The sequence below is a fragment of the Danio rerio genome, chromosome 17, assembly GCF_049306965.1.
Source record: "Danio rerio strain Tuebingen ecotype United States chromosome 17, GRCz12tu, whole genome shotgun sequence".
Taxonomy (NCBI): Eukaryota; Metazoa; Chordata; class Actinopteri; order Cypriniformes; family Danionidae; genus Danio; species Danio rerio.
Genome location: NC_133192.1, coordinates 19,182,376 through 19,205,418, shown reverse-complemented (window position 1 = coordinate 19,205,418; position 23,043 = coordinate 19,182,376). Strand labels below are relative to the sequence as shown.

Here is a 23,043-nt window from a genome sequence, read left to right as displayed (position 1 = left end):
ATTATTACCGAGAAAGATTTGCTTGAAAGGTTTTAACTAACGGCAGTAAACATCCTTTATTGTGAATTTATCACGTATTTATTTGATATTCATTATATGACTGCAAAATTATTTTTATATTTCTACCTCTCCTGGCACACATTTTTATATTCATATTTATTTTATTGTAGGTATTTTCCTTTCCCTTTTTTATTTTTGATTATGAAAAGTTTATATTGTTTCATCTTTGAAAATTTAACTAATGAACATGGTTAATGTTCCTTGGGGTAAGAAGAAGACACATTTAAGTGACATTGGTAGAGAAAAACCTTGAACTTATTTTATTCTGAATGTCTATTTATTTTTAATTAATACATCATTGCAAGAATAAATTATTAAAAAAAAGCATTTTAATTTGGTTCATATACTTCAAACTGGGAAATAATCAAGAGATCACAACGGTCTGTTTCATTAGATTTGTTTAGTGTGGGTTGAAGCAAAGTTAATATTTGTTTTTATTCTATAAAAATCTAAAAGCAGGTTTTACTCATGTTTTACTTTATTTGCCTTCAAAAATGACAGTTGTTCAGAATAATACATGTTTGCATTGTTTATGACAGAAAAATATTCCACCAAATATAGACTTCTCCTCTACACATTTTAAATTTGGAGGAAATATCATCAGTAGTTTACAGAATAAAATAAAGATGATGTTTTAACATAAATTGTAAATCCAATCTGTGTGTATGTATATATATATATATATATATATATATATATATATATATATATATATATATATATATATATATATATATATATATATATATACACACACACACACACACACTCACCGGCCACTTTATTAGGTACACCTGTCCAACTGTTTGTTGACGTAAATTTCTAGTCAACAAATTACATAGCAGCAACTCAACGCATTTAGGCATGTAGACACAATCAAGATGATCTGCTGCAGTTCAAACCAAGCATCAGAATGGGGAAGAAAGGTGAGTTAAGTGACTTTGAATGTGGCATGGTTGTTGGTGCCAGACGAGCTGGTCTGAGTATTTCAGAAACTGCTTATCTACTGGGATTTTCACACACAACCATCTCTAGGCTTTACAGAGAACAGCCAGTCCTGTCAGAAAAGAACAAGGAAATTGAGGCTGCAATTCGCACAAGCTCACCAAAAATTGAACAACAGAAGATTGGAAAAAAATTGCCTGGTTTGATGAGTCTCGATTTCTGCTGCCACATTCGCATGGAAGGGTCAGAATTTGGTGTAAACAACATGAAAGCATGGGTCCATCCTGCCTTCTATCAACGGTTCAGGCTGCTGCTGCTGGTGTAATGGTGTGGGGGATATTTTCTTGGCACACTTTGGGCCCCTTAGTAGCAATTGAGCATCATGTCAACGCGACAGCCTACCTGAGTATTGTTGTTGACCATGACCATCTCAATCTGACCACAGTGTACCTATCTTCTGATGGGTACTTGCAGCAAGATAACGCTCCATGCCATAAAGCACAAATCATCTCAGACTGGTTTCTTGAACAATGACTTCACTGTACTCAAATGGCCTCCACCGTCACCTGAACTCCAATAGATCACCATTTGGAATGTGGTGGAACGGAAGATTCACATCATGGATGTGCAGCCGTCAAATATGCAGCAACTGCATCATGCTATCATGTCAATATGGACCAAAATCTCTGAGGAATATTTCCAGTACCTTGTTGAATCTATGCCACAAAGGATTAAGGCAAATCTGAAGGCAAAAGGGCGTCCAACCCGGTACTCGTAAGGTGTACCTAATAAAGTGGCCGGTCAGTGTATATAGTTGAAGATAAAATTATTAGTGCTCCTGTAAAATTTTAATTATATAAAAAATATTTTCAAGTGCTGTTTAGTGGAGAGAAGATTTTTCATCTCATTTAAATTATAATAGTTTTAACAACAAATTTATTTTGCCATGATGCCATAAACCCTTCAAGTTGCAATCCATCTCTGGGAAACACCCATACACTCTCATTCACACCCATACACTACGGACAATTTAGCTTACCCAATTCACCTGTACTGCATGTCTTTGGACTGTGGGGGAAACCGGAGCACCTGGAGGAAATCCACGGGAACGCGGGAGAACATGCAAACTCCACACAGAAACGCCAACTGACCCAGCCAAGGCTCAAACCAGCGAACTTCTTGCAGTGAGGCGACAGCACTACCTGTGCCACAATGTTGCCAGTATATACATAGGAATCTGCCACTGATGTTCATAGAATTACTAAAAATAATCCGCCAACCATCTCTCCTCTTTGCAAGAGAATTAAAAGCGTGCATTTAAAAAAATCCTGTCATTAAATCTTAAAATGTTATTTATTTTCTTCATGAATCACAGTGGATCAAAGCGTCAGCAACTAAAGCGGAAAACCTCATGACTGAAAACTGAGCTTCCTTCTGTGTGGAATAGATTTTTCCAGATGAAGACACGATGATTTTTACATATTATGCGAAATCAGCAAACCTTGAAAGGTTTGACAATTACTGTAGGCCTGTAAGGTCGTTTCGAAACATTTCAAACAAGAACAAGCGTGTCACCTCAACGTGAACCCATTTCATATCACACATCAGTCACTCGCTTTTCCTGCTAATTATGCTCAATTAATGGGACACTAGTGAGTGCTCTCCTCTAGCAAGCTTTAAGTGGATCGCTGAACCTGAACAAATCCCATTTCCTGTCACGTTTCCCTCTCGTCTTATCAAGTGGCCCTCAGACCCGAATCCTGGCCTTCTGGAAGCGCTGGAGCGTTTCTGACTCTAATGTGTCAATGCTCATCACTGTGGACACATCATCACTCCAGAACATTCAGTGCATGTTGTTTTTGTTAGTGGTCTCCAATAGTTTTTGGACACTTACTACACCTTTACCTCTAATAATAGTTGTTATTGTTATTATTATTATCATCTATTTGATGTTATCATCATAATGGGCATTATTATATTATATTATATTATATTATATTATATTATATTATATTATATTATATTATATTATATTATATTATATTATATTATATTATATTATATTATTCATTCTTTCATTTTCCTTCCGGCTTAGTCTCTTTATTTATCTGGGGTTGCCACAGCTGAATGAACCGCCAACTTATTAAGCATATGTTTTAGATAGCGGCCTTTCAGCTACAACCCAGTACTGGGAAACATCCATACACACTCATTTACACACATACACCATGACCAATTTAGTTTATCAAATTCACCTATAATATATTATAATATAATATATTATAATATAATATAGTATAATATAATATAATATAATATAATATAATTAATATAATATAATATAATATAATATAATATAAGATAATGGCTATACTTTTATAAATTAAGCTGAACTGTTTTGATTCACGTTTTGAATTGCCTAAAAGTTGTCTGTATTATGTACACACTTTGTACACACTTGCTCTGCACCTTACAGCTTGATTCTGAATTATATTAATTCAAAACTCTATTATATTAGTATAATAATAATATTATTGTAAATCTTGATTTTTATAAAAATATATATCATCTGTTCAAAGATAATCCCTTACCTTTTATTTTTGTTTTTCTGAGCATTGTTGTTGCACTCCAAACGTGACTTTGTGGTTTAGTGTTGGAAAACACAAATGACTATAGTATTTTTTTCTTATGGGAATGGCATGCATATTTGCAGTATGTTTTGCTGGATTGATCACATTAAAGAAAAATATTTTAAATTCATTTATTATAAATTATTTCAGTCAATATATGTCCGTTTTGCAGTTTGAGTTTCACAAAAAAAACCTCATGTTTCATTTGTTGTGCTTCTTTGTCTACAGTTATATCAATTGCTAATTAATTAATCAATTGCTTTTGTGCCTTGAATCAATTTATTTAGTGAATTTTATTAGTTTTCATGTCATTTGCACATTTCCCCAGTCATTTGACTTTAAAAGAAAACATTTTAGTGTATGCCTCGTTACCATAGTGATGATAGAACATGTTCTATAAGAATGGAATGTTGCAAAGTGTACAAGAATTCTGGCATCCTAAAGAAACTCTTGTTGGTTTGTTGAAGTGACAGTGAACGGGTTGTGTCTTTTGGCTTTGCAGTGTTTTTGAATACTTTTGTTTTCCAGTGTTTTATCGCTGTCTTAGCTATAAAACATCTCTGTTCAATGAGTGATTCACGGTGCAAGACCGAAATCCTCACAGTATTCCAGCTGTCCAGCGAGTGCAAACCCCGAACATCTGAGTGGTTCAAGGTGAAAACCCGAAACCTTCTACCAATTGATTTAATGGCCGACCAGTGTGATAGAGATACTACATCTTCAACACTGGGTCTCAAACCTGCAACAACGGTTGCTGAAATGGAGGAAGACGGAGTGAGAGTAGAACTTGAGAAGATCTCCTTCCCTGAAGCCTGCGAGAACTCCCAGAGCCAGAAAAAAGTGCAGCTTGAAACACCTATAAACAGCACTAGTAGTGAGTCATATTTACATTGTGATATAAATATTTAGGGTTTTCCCAACATAACTTACTATTAAAAAATAATGTTGGCAGAGGGTAAATATTTAAATGTGTAAATGTTTGTACAGTATAATAGACAGCTGGTTGAATTGCTGTTTTCCTGAAGAGGCTATAGCAGGATGCAAATGTGATAATTATTTGTTTATAATAACTACTGGCATTATTAGTTCTTATTTATGATATTGGCCAAATCAAGTGTTTAGAAATGACACTATTTAGCCTACAGAGGACAAATCTCGACAACAGGCAACCGTTAATAAGCAATAATAACATTTTTAATGACTTTTATCAAAGTGATTTTAAAACTTATTTTAAGCGATCTGAGGGCAAAACAAGGTCTCCAAAAGCTAGAAATAGATTTCCTTTGATCCACACATGTACACATAAAAATGTAAACCGTCTATATAATCACTTTTTAGTAAGACATTTCCTACTCTATTTGTTTTTTTAACATGCGTTTAGATATCCAAGTAAAATAAACCTAATTCATACATTTAATCTGGAGATTTCTATTATACATGTCCTGCCATTATCAGCACGCAATGAATATTGTGAACACAGGTTGTGTTCTTTAATACCTGGGAAACAAAGGACGCATTTGGAGGATGCTTTTGAATGAGCCTTTGAATTTGTTTGCAATGAGACTGTCTTCTTCACAACACGATGACACAGCACACTTTGAATGCAGCCTCTGAAATGAGACACAGCTATTATTTCATCAGTGGGCTAATCACTGTGGTACATGGTTAACACAGCAGAAACAGCTGAATTAGTGAAAATTAAATATTACTATATTTACTAATAATATATTAAATGGTGAATATTCACATTAATATTACTGGGCTATTTCTGCATTAAAGTGCATCCTAATAAAACAATCCTGTAAATTAATGTCATTTCACATTTTCAACTTTTCTGATACAATTTTACTCTCCAATCCCTTAGTAAAACTAAGCTTTTATTAGTCTTGCATTTTGGTGAATGTTCATAATAGATATATATGAGATGTGCAATCTTTTCTCTTATAACAGATGGGGAGAAGGTGAAGAAGCAGAAAAAGAAGAAGAAAAAGAGCAGGATTGCCTCTTTCTTCAGAGCTGTCGGCAGGATTTTTTGTTTCACTGCAAGGAAAGAGCAGCTCAGTACTCTCAGCTCAGAACTCTGCTCTAATGGTAAATGATTGTTTTTGCATCTATATCCTTTTAAGACTATAATATTATATACAAACTGTATTTTTTCTTCCACTTATCTGGAGTTTAATGTCTCCTTGAAAATGACTGTACAATGTGTACATTTCTCTTTCAACAGATGATGAGAACGACATCTCTGAGCAGAAGATAATGGTGAAAGAGGAGGAGGAGGAGATGGTGGAGGAGGAACAGATAAAAAAGAAGGAGGAGGTGATAGAAGAGGTGGAGGAGATGATGGAAGAGGTGGAGGTAATAGAGAGGGAAGAGGAAATGACTAAAGAGGAGAGGATGGAAAGGAAGGAGAATATGAAGAAAGAGGAGGAGATAAAGGAGGAGAACAAAAACAGACATGGGAAACAGATCAGAAGCATGTTGACGGAGGAAGAAAAGATAAAGGATAAGACTGATGATGGGTGGACAATGGTGGACGATGAGCAGCGGGAGGAGATCGAGTGGACTACGTGGAAGTCGAAATCCATCGCTACTGTTCCCCACATCCCTGAACTGGGCAAAAGCACATACGTGGTCTTAAAAATAAGCAAGTTAAAAAAGTTGCAAAACAAACAAAAGGAGGAGGAGAAGAGACTCAAGGAAAAGATCAGTAGACAGATAACAGTGGCAAAGTTTATAAGTCTGAAAATTAAGGAGGAGAATGAAAAGATGAGGCTGGAAGAGGAGGAGGAGAGCCAAAAGAAAACAGTAAACAGAAGGGTATTCAGCACAAAGACTTTAATAGTGAAAATGGAGGAGGAGGTGAAGATGGAGGAAAAGAAAGTAAAGGATGATGAAAAGGAGGAGGAGGATAACATAGAGACGGTAAAGAAGAGGAGGAGGAGGAGACGGAGAAATCACAAGATAAAAGATGAGGAGAAAAAGGAGGAGGAGAAAAAGGAGGAGGAGAAGAAGGAGGAGGAGGAGGAGAATAAAGAGAAAGTAAAAAAGAGGAGGAGGAGGCGGCGAAGGAAAAATTCCACAGAGGAGGAGGTTGAAAAGACAGAGAAAAAGAAAGAGAATCCAGATACCCACAAAGGAAGTGACCGAAATCACCAAAAACCCCAAACCAGACCTGCTCCAGTTTGGAGGCAGCAGGGAAGACTACAAGGCAGAGCAGGAAAGACGACAAGCTTTTATTCTGCTGGTTGGGGCAAATTAAACGAAGTGAAGAAGGAAAAGACAGAGAATAAGAAAGAGAATGCAGAAAAGAAGTGGAGGAATCCAGATCCCCACAAAAGTGACAGAAGTCATCAATGGCCCCACACCAGACCTGCTCCAATGCAGAGGCAGCTTTAAGAGCAGGAAAGACTGTCACCTTTTATTCTGATGGTGGAGAATGAGGAGATGTAAAAGAATGTAAATAAATGTCTGTTGTACAAAAAAAGATGTTTGTTTTTCTGTGTGTAGAGTTTATTTGGTTAATTGTCTGTTTCCAAAATGTTGAATTACATGTTGGTTGTATTGCAAGTTATTCCCTTGCTTCTAAAAAAAAAAAAAACACACAACAAAATTTTCTTTTCATGCTTTCTCTCATTTTTATCCTGAAAGAGGGGATATGGTAATGTGTTTAATATTCACCTACTTTACAATAGCTAAAAAGTTAAGACTTAAGTTTTTACTATTACAGCATTTAACTAGAATCACAGGCCACTGACTGTTTCTATGACTATTATTAAATTGTAACAGGTTTAGTTAGTTTGCATATGATTATATATTAATGTGAATGGACTTATTTTCTAAAGGTATTAGATTTGTGGCATCTGTAAGTTTTTTATATTGAGTATAATTGATTAGATATGATTGGCTGAAATTCTACGATGCTACATTGGAGTTGTCGCTAAAGAACAGAGAGTGAAGTTGAACAACGTTATTTGTAATGTCACATATGTCTTAAATGTAAATGATATGTCTAAAACGACCTTTACTATCTTGAAAAATGTATATATTTTCTGTTATTATTAATACAATTATTATTGCTGTTATATTATTATTTGTAACGCAGCAGATGCTACTGAGAACAGACTTACGGATCCAAATGCAGCTTAATAACCGAGGTCGTACAGGCAGAGGTCAGAAATAGGAGCAAAACAATAAGGCAAATCCAAAAGACAGAGTCAGTTTACAGGTGAGAGGTCAGATGGCAATGAATCAAAACGAGGAATAAGACAAGAATCAATACACAGGAAAGCAAACCAGGAAACCACTTCATAATGTTCAAACTAAAACAAGACTCGGCAACGTGTGACTGAAGGTGAGGTGTATTTATAGTCCTTGTAATCAGTGTAGATGATCAGCAGCTGTGTCTGTGTGCGAGTGTCCGGATTATTGTCAGCTGTTGTAGGAGTTGATGAGCGCAGGGAGTTCTGAGAGTTGTAGTTCATTCAGCAGTAACGTCCCATATAGAAAACTTTGCTGGCAATTGGAGCAAACTACAGGAAGTCGCCAGCAGAGACAACACCACTGGCACTCATAACAATTATTATTACTTAATTAAACAAATATTATCAATACTGATAAAACTTCTATAATAATAATAATAGTAGAATTAATCATAAAAAATTTTTAATTATTATCATTAAAATCATTATTATTTCTGTTGTTATTCATTATTATAAGAGTACTTTTTATATTAGGACCCCTACTGCCATATTAACCACGATAAACTTCATATATTTTTACTTAATTGTCCAAATTGATTTTTTGTCCTCTTTTTTATCTTTAGTTTTTGTGAAATAATGTGATTAATGATTTATCAGGCTATGAAACACAGATTTGCTCAGGTCTGGTATTGTCATGCCTAGATTTTTTCTTTCAGAAGTATATGTATGGCGCTGCAGGTCTAGTCTATTATCAGTCCTGGGGTTACTCACACGAACGGGTCAGTGAGTGGAGTAGGGGTCTATGGCTGGCTCCAGATCGCCAGGAGATCCAACATACAGCTGTTTACTCACAGCTTGGGGCCTTCCTGAGGACCGGCCCCCTCCAGAGACCCCGAGCACAGTGGCGCTACTGACCCCACACACAAACCCTCCCCCAGACTAACAGCAGGTTTACACTGCAAAGCTGCAAACATACAGGCAATCTATGGAATGTTCATTTTTTTAAACAAATTTTCCAAGTGCTGTATTTCTACCAGATATTTTTTCATAACAAATAAGAATGATGTCTAAAAAATATTGTATGTGTAAATTAATAGTTTTAATAATTTTAGAAATTCAGAGTCAAAGGTTGACCACTCTGAGATATGAAAGGTGGGTTAATTAGTGAAATTATTAGCACTAAAAATATTTAAATAACAAGAAACTGTATGACAAACACAACAAAGAATCATTGGACTCGTCACAATATCTATTTTTTGTTGTATGATTTATTGCACCAAAATATATTGCGGTAAACGATATTATTGTCATTTAAGACCAATTTTTATGTCACTCATTATATAATGCCAATATGCCTATAATATAATAATATCATCACAATGCAAGGTCACTCTTCCAAAGAACACATATTTTATTCTTAAGAATATTTCATTTAATTATAGTGATTTGAACAATTTAACAATTACGCATTGGAATCAGAATGTGAAATCGCATATTCTGAAAAAATAATAATAAATATTAACAAAAAAGTGCAGAGTAAAAAGTAACAGAGATCTGGTAGCCGATATCACAGCCTATTTTCAGTCGTCAGACACCCACATGAAAATATACTAAAGTAATTTATAGTAAATACTATAGTGTTTTTAACCATACTAACACCTCTAATAGAGATAGAGATGCTGACAATTTGCTAAAATGTTGCTAGAATTGGTTTTTATGTATGGCCGATATATATTACATCACCAAAAATGATTGAGGTCATGTCCATTTGTTGCGCAATAAGTTGATATATTGATTATTGTGACAAGCCTAAGAGTCATCTCTCAATCTTGTATACAGAGTTCATACAAATTTTTTAAAGTCAAAATTAGGCACTTTTCAAGCACATTAAAGTCACATTTGTTTTACTTTTTTTATTACAATATTTATAAATAAAATACTATTGTTATAGTATAATACAGTATATCATAACTAGGCCTACACAGAATCTGCACATGAAGAAATCCACAGCCCGTCATTGAGTCTATTTATTTACTTTCGTAAATTTGTGTAAATGTATTGTTATTTAGTTTTTAAATAAATTTCTGTAATACTGACTAAAATAAAAATGTTCACTTTATTTATTTATTTATTCAATAAATTTTTTAAAGTAATGTTTTCTGTCTTTTATTAGATATAATATATGAGAGATTTGCTTTGTTTACCAAATAAAAAAAGGATCTGGGGTCCGTTCCTTGTATCACGCTTAAATTATCCAGAATTGGTAGGCCCTTCTTATGTAGGCCCTAATTTTATTTGTTCAGATTGCATACGTTGAAGTAAAATAAATTTTTTAAACTTATTTACATATACTTTTTTTTAACTGTTTACTATTTCCTCAATCGATATAACTACTACTGTAAGAAAATATCAGCATTCGGTACATACTTTCAGTATTACCTTTGCTTAAAAAGACCCGATCTAATCCAATATAAAATAAGCCTGCTCCCGCGCAGGTTTGAGCTTCTAGACCTGTTGCTATGACATCCACTCTCGGTTGAGTTTTTAAGAGCGAAACAATCCTGGATTGTGTCAAATCATCAATAACCAAACACAGCTAATTAAGTAATCCACGTGTGAAGAACGGACCCCTGATTGGATTTGCATTGTAAACATTAAATAAAAGTTAAAAAGGTATTATTTTATATTATTTTACATACACTAAGTTTTTAGTTACAATACTACTAAAATCAATCCTTATAAATCCCAATCAAACATAAAATAACACTCCAAAAGGCCTTACTGTATAAATAATTCAATAAGATTATTCTTTATTAAAGTTACAAACAGTAACATTTCTTGTGCCTAAATACTTTGAACTCATCAGATCAACATCTGCAAATGATAAACTTTTACTCCATTAGAGTTTAAATCTGCAGTAACTACACAGTTCTCATGTGTTCTGAACTCGCGTGTTTCTCCTGGTCAACTATAATCATCACACCTTAATATTATATATCATGCACATGTGACTATTGTAGATGTGCACATTGCAATATTGCTGCTGAAACAATATATTGTGCAGCCCTAGGAAGTATACATAGATTTACACACAAGATATCGCATCAGGACCCTGAGCATGCATTAATAGCACCGCCACATTTGTACAGTGCTCCCAGGACAAATGTCATTCAAACGCAGTCAAAACTACAGCCAATGTGAAGATGCTGGAATTTAGCGCTGTATATGGGTGTAATAATCAGCAAACAAAGAAAACAAAGCACAAAGGCAGAACAATTAATTGGTAAGATTTAGTTTTTTAGTTTTTTTTATGTTACAAACTTTTGTGCTAAACAGGTAACATTATTGATGATAATACAGTCACTTAGTGCCCTGACCATAAGTAGCACCAACTCACACTAAATACCAGGCTTATGCTAGTTTTATTAAAATAAAATAAGCAAACAATGTAAATGAAATATGACAACAAGATGCTCATAACTGAGATTTATTTACAAACAAATTGCTCGCTCCGTTAGAATGAGAAGTGAAAGCATGAGAGGGTGTGTGTTTCAGGACATGGATTAGATCAAATTTAACAGGGAGGATAATACATTTCCATGCACACAAACACACGCTCTTTGTCGGCATTGCCCATGCAGTCACTTATCTATCGATGTAGAAAAGTGATGTAAAATTATAATTTTCGTAATTAAAAAAAAATGTGCATACCATCGGGGACACTCCCGATCATAGAAATATGCATAGTATACTGTGTATACATATCTCTCTGGCATTGGATGGCTCAGTCCTCTACTGCACCTTGGTCCTGCATTCATTTCAAATGAGAGCTACCCTGTACTAAAATGGCAGCTCTATTGACGCATTCCTTCCAATAAACAACAACAGCATAGGCGCCATCTAATGTAAATATCTATGGGAAGTATAGCTCAAAGAATCATGTTAGGACATGTGATCCGAGTCTGTAATGGTAATGAGTGACCTCTGGTGGTGAGTAGACTTAAGAGCATGACTAAGATTTGTAACACACACTGTACATTGAATATTTAAACATAAAATAGCACTGCAAAGTCTTCATTATATAAATAATTCAACAAAATGCATACAAACAGAACAATTTATTGTGCCTGAATACTTTAAATTCTCTTCAAATGCTCAGTTGCAGGCCTTAAAACCCATGCGAATGATAAACTTTAACTCTATAATGGTTCAACTCGGCAGTGACTTCACATGTCTCATGTCTTCTGAATTGTGCAGCCCTACTAGCTAGATTTTCTTCTCGTGGTAGTTACATCATTCATCCAGAAAGGCTCCTCTGACCAATCTGTCATCATAGTGGTGAGATTAGCACAAGTAAGCAAAATCGGAAAGAGTTTGCACTTCTCTTCTTTGGTTGACTAAGAAAGACTGAAAAGTTTTCAAGGGCTACGCACACGTTTTTAAGTGGTCAGCTTCATGTCTGAAGCACCATGGATCAAGGGTTGCCCTTTGGAGGCCGTAAAAGCTTGCTAAACACACTGCTGGAAAGCATCCATAAAGAAAATAAACAGTCATAAGGACCTTGGAACTCAGCAGATGTGGCGCCGCATGTAGAAAGCCAGCAGCAAACATTTGGTTAACTCCTAACAATGAAAGATCTGGCTCTACAGGATTCGCACTAGTCCATTGTCCCCATGGTCAGGTGAGTTATCTTCTGCTATTGTGCTCTGTGAATGGGAATTGCTGAGAAACCCTCCCCAAGTGAGTGATAACATCTTCTGGGTTGAGGTTTTATGTGGGGCCAAATGTGCAGCACACAATAGCCTGACCCCAAGAGGTTGAGTTCTGGCTGCTCTGATGGGCCGCGCTGGGATTTTGTGAAGACCTCGGGATCTGGCTGAAAACAACAGGTTCATACAAAAGTCTGGGTGGCCAGCAGTTACTGTGGGTTTAGAGAAAGAAAGGACTGCAATTTAAGGCTGTTTTAGAAATTACAAATGTTGGACATCTCGGTTAGTTGCTGAATGTGCAGCTTGAGAAGAGACTAATATTAAGAAATTATCAACTGCTCTAAGAAGATGAGATACTGTATTTAAACAAAAGAAAAATATTACAAAAAATAAATAAATTGATGATAATTTTCTAATATTTATGCCAATAATTGCTTTTAGATACAACTTTTGTACTTGCAAATATATGAATTTCAACCAATATTTTCGTGTATTTTGATGTAATATAAACTGCTTGACAAATTTAAAACACCAACAAATTTATTACAGGGTATATGCAGGAATCCTTTTTAAGACCTCATCACCACTTCAAGTTCTAAACGGTATCAAACCTTTAACTTAATAAACAGTTGTTAAAAGGCCGTTGTAGTTAAATAAACCAATAGAGCACAACCATGCAACAGAATTCAGATAAGCTCAGAAGAAACAAAGCTTGATAGAATAAATTACGCGGTTGTTTTCAGCATCAGACTTCAGCCATTGTTTAAACACGTCTTCTCCAACCAGGAGCACACACTTACAGTTTCCCATTTCGCCTTCTGTTTCGCTCTGTGGTTTCACTACATGTGGAGAGCGACACATCTCCTTCCCATGTTTGTCGCAAATTATGTGACATCACCCAAACGGGGGAGCTTGGCCCGGCCCGAACCAGTCGTGGGGAACGAGTACAGCGTTGTTAATATTAGGAGGAAAATAAATATTTTTATGCATTTTTGGAGTCAAATACAGCGCTTGAACTAAATTTAAAACCTTGTAAAACCGCAATTAAGACCGATTTTAATACCTTTTAAGAACCTAATTTTCTCAAAATTGATTTAGCAACTTTTAAAAAAAATTTGTACTGGCGCAAATTTTGTTTATTATTGAATTATTTATATAATCTTACCTAAAGTACACTGATTGTGTAAAGGTGCAGTGGGTGATGTGCCACTTTGTATCTTAATACAAAGTGGCACTTAATATCTTTGAACCACAGTCCCTCCCCAGCCATCCAAAGCCACGCCTCCTGAAATCACAAATGTGCGCACCTTAAAGATGACAGCAGACAACCCACTCTGATGTGCTGTGCTAAAGCAACTCTGCTTAGTGGTTGGCCGGCAGCGTGCAGGAATTGCAATTACTAATAAGCCATATTTACATGCTATTTCAGACTGAACATTCAGAGTAGCATGGTAAACAATATAGGGACCAAGTCACAGGTTGTCATTGTGCAAAAATGAACCTATCTGAATATCTTTCTCTCTCTCTAGTGTGCACATGACCGTGCAACGAGTGTCTGCACAAACAGCTGATCTGCATGAACAGATGCGCAGATGTACAAATCTGCATTTGCTGACAGAGAGTTCGGGATACTTATCAGAATTAAGGGAAATGTCAGCCTGACAATATTTAAATAGATGAACATTTTTTTAGCCTTTTGCCTTACCCAGAATATTAAAATACATATAAATACATTCAGATCATTTACTTCACTATTGGAATGCGAAGAGACTTTCAACCAGCACAACAAAAAATGTTTCTGAAGACAATCAGCTACTGCACTTTAAGCTGTTCTGGTAATCTATATGTTGAAATCCTATTTTGAATTATGTTAGGAAATGGCAGAGACAGGGCAAAAACAGAACAACTGCAGATAATCAAGGCTGACATCATTGGTCTGTCTGTTATTCGTTTCATTTGTGCCTGTGGAGGAATGAACCTGAGCGTAACATATGAGCTGAAATCCCCAACCGATAAAAAATCAACCTCAGCTGTGAACTGACCGGCAGGGTCAAAACACACATTCCATAACAAACACATGCACGTTGCAATTTGTGTTGCAGACCTGAACCTTTTTGTATTTTCTATTTATTTATTAGAAATAAGTCTCAGTCTATTAGTAAATTTTTGATCTTACACCATATTTCTGCAAAAACTTTCTCCATATGCTGGCCACACACTACACATTAAGATTTTGAAGGGCTCTTAAATACACAAATCATCTGCTGCTGTAATAGCTCATGTAGTTTTTGGTGAAAATAAAATAATTTAATTAGATTTGATTTGATTTCAAAAAAGTTAAACCAGTGACAATTTTATTGGAGAGCTATATTAAACACATAAATCTCTTGCTGCTTTCACAGCTCAGTGTAGTGACTAATAATTCCATGTTGTGGTGCAAATTAAAACAAAACAAAAAACTTCATCCATGAATAAAGATACCATTTTAAATCACATTAAAGCAATAATGAACAGCAATGCCAAAATATAGTTTTCTATAGACCGTCTTTGGTTGTAATCCACCAATCTGTGAGCATGTGGGCTTTTTTATGCATTCATTAAAGCCAAATAAGTCAGTTTTTGTGTGGATTTATGGACAGATATTACAAGCACAAATATGCATGTACACTGGGCTTTTTGTGAGGGACAGAGACCTGGTGGCCAGTCTGATCACTCATAGGTATTTGTGGCTCTCTTGCAGGATGCTTTAAGGAAATCAAGGATTCCTGTTGGTCTGGAAAAGTAAACATGGCGTTAACCACCAGCCACTGGCAGTGGACCTGTGCCTGTTCTGTCAGCACACATACAGAAGCTCCTCTCTCATGAGCTGGCAAGAGAACCACAAACTATGACTTAAAGCTAATGGCATTGGGGAAAAGATGGGATTTCGCTCTCTGGCAGATGGAGGCTACATAAATTAAAGGAATGGTTCACCAATAATAAAACTTTGCTGTTAATTTACGCACCATCCAAGAAGATGTAGGTCCACTTTATTTCATCGGTTGAACAAAAGAAGTTTGAGTTCAAATTGTAATCTTTGATTATTGCAATAATATATGCAAGTCAGAATATACTGGCACTTTGAGATATGGCTGCACGATATTGAAAAAACTGATATTGTAATATTTTATCTGCAATAAATATTGTGATATGAATACAGTTTCACCAGATGGTTTGAATAGTTCTAGTTGAAGGTTGAAACTGAAAAATCACAATGCAAACAAAATGCCTTTATTATTTTACTTTGTCTCATTTCTAGTCCAAATATCTAAAAACTTTTAGATCAAGTAAAAAGTATTGTTTACCTTCAGAAGTAGTAAGTCAAAATTAAAAGTTCCAACAAACAAGCAAAATTATTAGCCAATGAGGAAATGAAAATAATCCTATTTTTGGTTTGAAATGTGGAAATATGGACTGAAAACAAGCCAAAAATTCTAGGTAAGGAATTAAAAAATAATTTTCATAAATTGTATAAATAATTAAGTACAATTAATATTTCTTAAACCTTTAAACATATTTTTTTTTATTCCAAATGTTTTAAACTCTCTTGAAATACACAGACACAGGCCTTAAAAACATGCAAATAATAAACTTTGACATTATTATTATGGTTAAACTCAGCAGTGGCTCCTGCTAAACTATAATTCAGACTTAACATTTCATATCTTGCGATGTGGCTATTGCGGATGAGCACATTGTGATATTGATGTATTGTGCAGTCCTAATTTGAGAGTAAATAAAACACATACAGGCAAAACAAAATTAATACCTGAGGGTCCTGAGGACATGACTTTTGAAGCCAAATGACTGCACTCCAGATTTCCATGAACGCACTCAGGACCATTTGCCAAGGCTGTGGACAAAAAGCAAGAGAGGTGTTCAGTTTCTTGTACAGATTGTTTCACTTAATTCGACCTAATGTATGATCAGGAGTAGCCTAGGAATGCCAACATTATATGATAAAAAAAAAATAACCTTAACTGACCATAAACCAAAGTAGGGCTGCACAACATACTGTTTCAGCATCGATATCGCAATGTGCCTATCCAATAGTAACAACGCAAAGATATGCAATGTCCAGCCTGAATTATAGTTAACCAGGAGCTACAGAATTGCATTTAATAACTGTATTTATATGTAATTTGGCGAGACAGTGGTGCAGTGGGTAGTGCTGTCACCTCACAGCAAGAAGGTCGCTGGGTCGCTGGTTCGAACCTCGACTCAGTTGGCGTTTCTGTATGGAGTTTCCTCCGGGTGCTCCGGTTTCCCCCACATTCCAAAGACATGTGGTACAGGTGAATTGGGTAGGCTAAATTGTCCGTAGTGTATAAGTGTGTGTGTGAATGTGTGTGGATGATTCCCAGAGATGGGTTGCGGCTGGAAAGGCATCCGCTGTGTAAAAACTTGCTGGATAAGTTGGTGGTTCATTCCGCTGTGGCGACCCCGGATTAATAAAGGGACTAAGCCGACAAGAAGCCGACAAGAACAAGGGACTAAGCCGACTCAGTATTGTTGTACGGTGCAGAGACCTGGAGGATAACCAAAGCTTCCACCCGAAAGATCCAAACATTCATCAACACCTGTCTCAGAAAGATTCTGCACATTCGCTGGCCTGACACGATCAGTAACACCGACCTATGGAGAAGGACCTGTCAACCTCCGATAGAAACAGAAATCTGGAAGCGAAGATGGTGTTGGATAGGGCACACCCTTCGCAAACCACCAACTAGCATCACCAGACAGGCTCTCAGATGGAACCCCCAAGGGAAGCGGGAGAGAGGCCGTCCAAGAAACACCTGGCGACGCGACCTCGACGCAGACATCACAAGGATGGGTTACACCTGGGGACAAGTAGAAAGAATGGCCCAGGACAGGAACCTCTGGAGATGTACCTTTGGCGGCCCATGCCCCGGAAGGGGTGGAGGGCATAAGTAAGTAAGTAAGCCGACAAGAAAATGAATGATTTATATGTAATTTATTTGATTTATGCAAAAAAACATTTCTTACTTAGAATTTTTGTTTTGCTCCTATACAAAATATCTACATTTCAAAGCAAACACAAGTTTATTTCACTTACATCGCTAGTAGATAATTTCCTTAAAACGATTAGTTTTCACGTATTTCTTCTGACAGTGAAAAATAAACAATATATTTAGTTGGTCTAAGATGTTTTTTTTTTATATTTGGACTAGAAACAAAGACGAAACAACATAAGAAAAGCATTTTTTGCATTGTGATTATTAAGCTTCTGTACCTAAATACTGTTAGACTCCCCAGAAAACCATCAAATAGAGCTATTCAAACCATCTTCTCAAACTGTATTTATATCACAATATTAAACGCAGAAAAATAAGATACTGCAATTGCAGATTTTTCCAATATCGTGCAGCCCTAAAACAAAGATTTATTTTTTGTGATTTTTTCTTACCACAGGACAGTAGAGCAAAAGAGAGAGAGAAGAAAAGAGAGAGATTTGATTTTTAAAATTTACTTTATTTAACATCATATTAACAATTTCACTATTAACAAAAGTATGTTTTGCTCAAGCCATTTTGTAAATATTGGTTCTCCATCTTCAACAGAGCAGCACACATGTTTATAAATCCACACATTTTCAAATTCTTGACATTCTAATAAAAAACTAAATCAAAATCGATTCTCACTTTAATTAAACTCTTAAAAACTTGCACCACATCTCGACAAACTTTACTCTCTATCCTTTCTTTTCTTGTTATGTAAATTGTCATTTTGGTTTTTCCTATAGAACAAAATTAATGATTGGCTTTTTTTATTTTATTTTCTGCAAATATGTACAGACTGTTTCACCTGACCAGACCTTAATGTATGGCCATGAGTAGGAATAACAATATTAAATAACAAACAAAAACCTTATTGACCATAGACCAAAGATTTATTCTTGCATTTTTTGTCTTACCACAGGACAGTAGCTAGAAAGGAAGCAAAAATGCAATATAAGCATGCAACACACTGATGCTATATGTCAGTGCACTGCACACTAGGTTGTCTATAACAGTGCTTCTAATTTATTTTTATAGGATTGGTTTGTTTACATTAGATTAACAACACAGCAATAGCATCAGCTGCTGCAAATTGATTTTATAGCACCAGGTTGAACTTTCAGACACCTTAATGGCAATCAAATATAATAAAAATAAATACAGGCCACTACAGAACATTGAGGACGATCGTGGTGGTGATCTCCAAAATTAAACCAAAAATAGACTTGTGCTAAAAATATTGTGCCCACCAGTCTCTTTGGTGAGGTTAATTTTAAATTAAACAAATTAATAAAAGATTATATAGAAATTATTTGGTTGTTATACTGTAAACTTTTTTGTATTGTCAATATGCTCGTGTTTATATAGGCCTATTGTTGTGTGTGCAACATTTGTATGTTTATAACCACCTCCAGGAATGTGGGAGTTGCGAGTCACCCCGCTCTGGGGGCGGGGTTTGCGTGACTTGCTGCAAGCTACTAGCTCGACAGTGGAAACGCGACATGATTTCGGCCTCACTGCTCAACCTCCCGGGCGATTGGCCCGGCCTGGCCCGATAAAAGCCCTGGCTCACACTGGCCCGATAGTGAAATTGCGGCTATTGTTAAAGTTTGAGAACCCCTGGTCTATGCCCACTGGAACTGAAATAGACCACATTTGCAACTAAAATAGTCTTTAATGTTCTACTGAAGCAAAAAAAAAATCACTTTGGAAATTCGGAGGGTGCGTAAATTAATTTAAAAATATATAATTTCTGTGTAAACTATCCTTTTAACTGTTTAAGATAAAAATATTAACCATTTAAGGAAATCAATACCATATTATGTAACATAACTCTAAAGTGCATTAAAACGCACAGAATCCATCTAGGCCTTATCTAAACAATGGATTTATGAATATTATGAGTTTTCCAGCTTAGATGATGACTTACTATGACATACACTGAACCTTGATGCAATTAACCCCACTGCTTTCCCTTTACTCACTTTCCCTCAATAGTCGACGCATCTGTTGATGATTTCTCATCTTTTCCAAGGACTTCAATGTGGTCTGCATATGTTTGGCTGCATTTCCTTGTGCATTCAGCCCCGATTCCCTCTGAATTAGTAATGTGTTGAATTAGTTATGTACTTTATGCCACCATGCAGATGTCCACCAGCAGGCAGTTCTCTCAAATCATATTTGGATCGACCCTTTTCAAAGCTAATTGGTGATGAATTAGCAATGACGCACCATTGCTCAAGCTCTCTTTGCATCAGATGTTAAATGTGGCTTGTGTTCCTGTCTTTCTAATGCTCCGTGTCACAAATTTGGTGGTCTGGGGTTTCACTACAAAAGCGGGCTTTTCATGCAGCGACATTCAGTGGATGTAACGGAGCAAAGCTTTCATGCACATGTCATTCATTTTATCTGCAGCTACAGACTCATGGAACCCTCCCAGCATGCTGGGGAATAAATTATATCAGTTCTGGGAAGCTGCTGTAATGCAAACAAACAGCAATGTGCTAATGGCTGGAACATTTCACACCTAGCAAACCACTGTAGTGCATGAGACTGTCAACTTTGATGAACTGTGGCAGATGTGTATTTTGTCTCTTTTTAAATAAGTTAGCCTATGTGTCAGATTATTTAGTAATAAATGTATCTATTTATAGATATATAATTAGCATTTAAACCAGAGGTGCCCAAACTTTTTCCTATGAAGGGCCAAAAATCAAATTGATTGAGGGTGGTAATAACTAAATTAAAATTATTATGGTAATTTCATAATTTACTAACATTTTATTTTAAATTTTGAAACAAATACTTGAATTGTATTAATAATTATACATTTTTGTACATTTTATAATGAACTTCCTACAATAAAAACATAAACAATCCCATTCATAACACAATGGAGTTCATGGAGTGACAGTACTTACATTTTTCTTCAATCTAATTAACTCACATTTAATTGAAACATTTAATTTCAGTATTTTTTTTGTAGCTCAACAATTAAACAAACAAAAGGTATGTTAAAAGCATTGCCCATCATTCCTCCTCTTCTCAAAAGGGATGGCGGGCAAAATCATCCATTTACCAGTTAAGTTACCATAGGCCTAGTTAGTGTATCTCTGATTTAAAAAGTGAGGGTTTTTACTTTTTGAGCAGGGTTGACACACACAATCTATAGGTGGCGACATAATCTTGACAAATCAATAATTTAAAAATTAACTCAACCAAATCTTTATCAGAGATTCCCTCAGGAACAATTGTGTTTGTTTAAGTTGCCATTAAGCAGAATGTTAGTGAGAGATGTTGTTATGCTTGGCTTGTTTGGAACTTGTTTGAGAGAAAAAAACGAAGATAAGTGTCAACTTCAGTCCACAAAATAAATAAATAAATGACCTATGCGTGTTTACTCATATTTTCACTGGTGAAATCCAGTCCTATCAGTCGGAATCAGCTAAGAGAAGTAGAAAAGTAAAGAGTAACGTTAGTAATGAGACGCTTTGACGCAGTGAGTTTAACATTAAAGTTTAAAGGTGTTTTGTGGGAGTTTTAGAAAACTTGCTAAAGTAAACTTAAGTTAATTAGCTTTTTTTCTGTGTATGTAACGTCAACTTACCCATCAGGAAAATCCCCCGTGCTTGTTTTCAAATCCAATCAGCAAACATACTGTAACAGTAACAGCTAACCGCCAAAAATAGTAAATGTTGACTTGAGATCCGCTATATGACCAATTCAATCAGATTCTTGAATGAATCAAATTTGAATTAGTTGTTTAAGAAAGAAAAAATATTATTAAAAAAAACAATACGAAGGTGTTAGTTTCCGCCTCTGCGTGATCCACCATGGTGATGATGAACGCGATAATATCACGTGACCATATTAAAGTTAGAATATTCAAGAACATCTATGGATTTTGTGTTTGACTCGCGTGATCTGTTTATTCAAACAGGTTTTAATCTCGATGGAAATATATAGTAAACAAAATTATATTCTTTAAAATGTTTTTCCAAAAACATTTTAAAATGTTTTTCCTCAAACATGATTTCTGTTTATTTAACTGCCTTTGTTACTGCGCTGCAACAATGGTGAGAGTATTAAGAAAGTACATTTTGATTGACAAAAATCTGATATAATTTGAGTTTTCAAACTGAAAGGAAATATAAACATAAATATGAATAAGAACATATGAAGGAGATCATCTGACTGCAATAAAAGATAAGTCACATCGAAATGCTTTACAACATGTTCTTCTTTTTCTTTCTTTGCATGATTCTGTTTATCTGCATGACATGGAGTCATCACAATGCCACACGTGGTTAGAAAGACCCTGTGATAATGTCAAAAACCTGTATTAAATGAGAAGTAGACAAAGCATGGTAAGAATGACCATAACCTTTATTACTGTTACTTGTTTTATTAAAGTTTTCTTTTATTTGCATGATGGAAGTAATCATCACATGACTGCAATAAAATACTCTTGCATATGCAGAAATCCTGCATTTACTTCACATAATCTGACACAATACGCTTAAGAAATTTTAAATAATAAGCTCATATAATCATATAAATATATAAATATAAATAAATCGATACAGAACCGAACACACGCATCTCTTTTTGCTAGATTCTGCTGTTAGCAGTGGTGTAAACATAACATTACAAATACTCAAATTACTGTAATTGAGTTGTTTTTCCTCAAAAACTGTGATTTACTATGTAGCTTTAAAAATGTGTACTTTTACTTTCCCTTGAGAACATTTTTGGTGCTGTATAGGTACTTTTACTCGACTACTTTCCTTTAACCGACAGTTATACTTTGTTTTTTCTTGTCTATGGGAATTAGAAAAATCAGTCCAGTGATTCCTGTCCAATCAAACTGCACGTAAAAGTTAAATCATTGACCCAGAGACTAGATTTAGATTGGGGGGGGGGGGGGGTGTCTCTCAACACCACCACCTGTTTGCAGCATCCACTTGGATGATGCGACGGCAGCCACAGGACAACGGTGCCAGTGTGCTCACCACCACACACCAGCTATTGGGGGAGTGGAGAGACAGTGATAGAGCCAATTCAGTGGATGGGGATGATTGGGAGACCATGATCGGGAGGGACTTTAGCCAGGACACCAGGGTTACACCCTTACTCTTTACGAGAAGTGCCATGGGATTTTTAATGACCACAGGGAGTCAGGACCTCGGTTTAACATCTCATCCAAAAGACAGCACTCACTGACAGTATAGTGTCCCCTTCACCTTTTACTGGGGGAATTGGGACTCACACAGACTGCAGGTTGAGCACCCCCTGCTGGCCTCTCTAACACCACTTCCAACAGCAACCTCGCTTTCCCATGTGGTCCCCCATCCATGTACTGATCAGGATCAGCCCAGATGAATGATGTTTACTGTATAATGAGCGAAATGACCTTAACCATCTAGCAGGCACAAGATGT

General features: G+C 35.8%; 2 protein-coding genes across 3 annotated transcripts in view; one reads left to right on the top strand and one right to left on the bottom strand.

The window, feature by feature from the left end:
• ccdc85ca (coiled-coil domain containing 85C, a) overlaps positions 1-21,447 on the bottom strand; it is a 115,501-nt gene extending 94,054 nt beyond the window's left edge. For both annotated transcript variants that reach the window (XM_073927503.1, XM_073927504.1), the window contains exons 1-2: positions 21,211-21,447; positions 16,355-16,438 (exon numbers count right to left, since the gene is read on the bottom strand). In XM_073927503.1, the coding sequence (XP_073783604.1) occupies positions 16,355-16,438; positions 21,211-21,214 (88 nt within the window). In that variant the 5' untranslated portion in view covers positions 21,215-21,447. The remainder of the gene's footprint in view (positions 1-16,354; positions 16,439-21,210) is intronic.
• LOC141378541 (uncharacterized) lies at positions 3,458-7,921 on the top strand. The gene is made up of 3 exons (XM_073928371.1): positions 3,458-4,509; positions 5,586-5,726; positions 5,863-7,921. The coding sequence occupies exons 1-3, from the start codon at positions 4,203-4,205 to the stop codon at positions 7,032-7,034; spliced, it is 1,620 nt and encodes a 539-aa protein (XP_073784472.1). The 5' UTR covers positions 3,458-4,202; the 3' UTR covers positions 7,035-7,921.
• Positions 21,448-23,043: the final 1,596 nt, after the last annotated feature.

Coding starts and splice junctions, on each gene's coding strand:
- LOC141378541 (XM_073928371.1), top strand. CDS start 4,203: ATGAGTGATTCACGGTGCAAGACCGAAATCCTCACAGTATTCCAGCTG. Junction 4,510..5,585: donor ACCTATAAACAGCACTAGTA/GTGAGTCATATT, acceptor CTCTTATAACAG/ATGGGGAGAAGGTGAAGAAG. Junction 5,727..5,862: donor CTCAGAACTCTGCTCTAATG/GTAAATGATTGT, acceptor CTCTTTCAACAG/ATGATGAGAACGACATCTCT.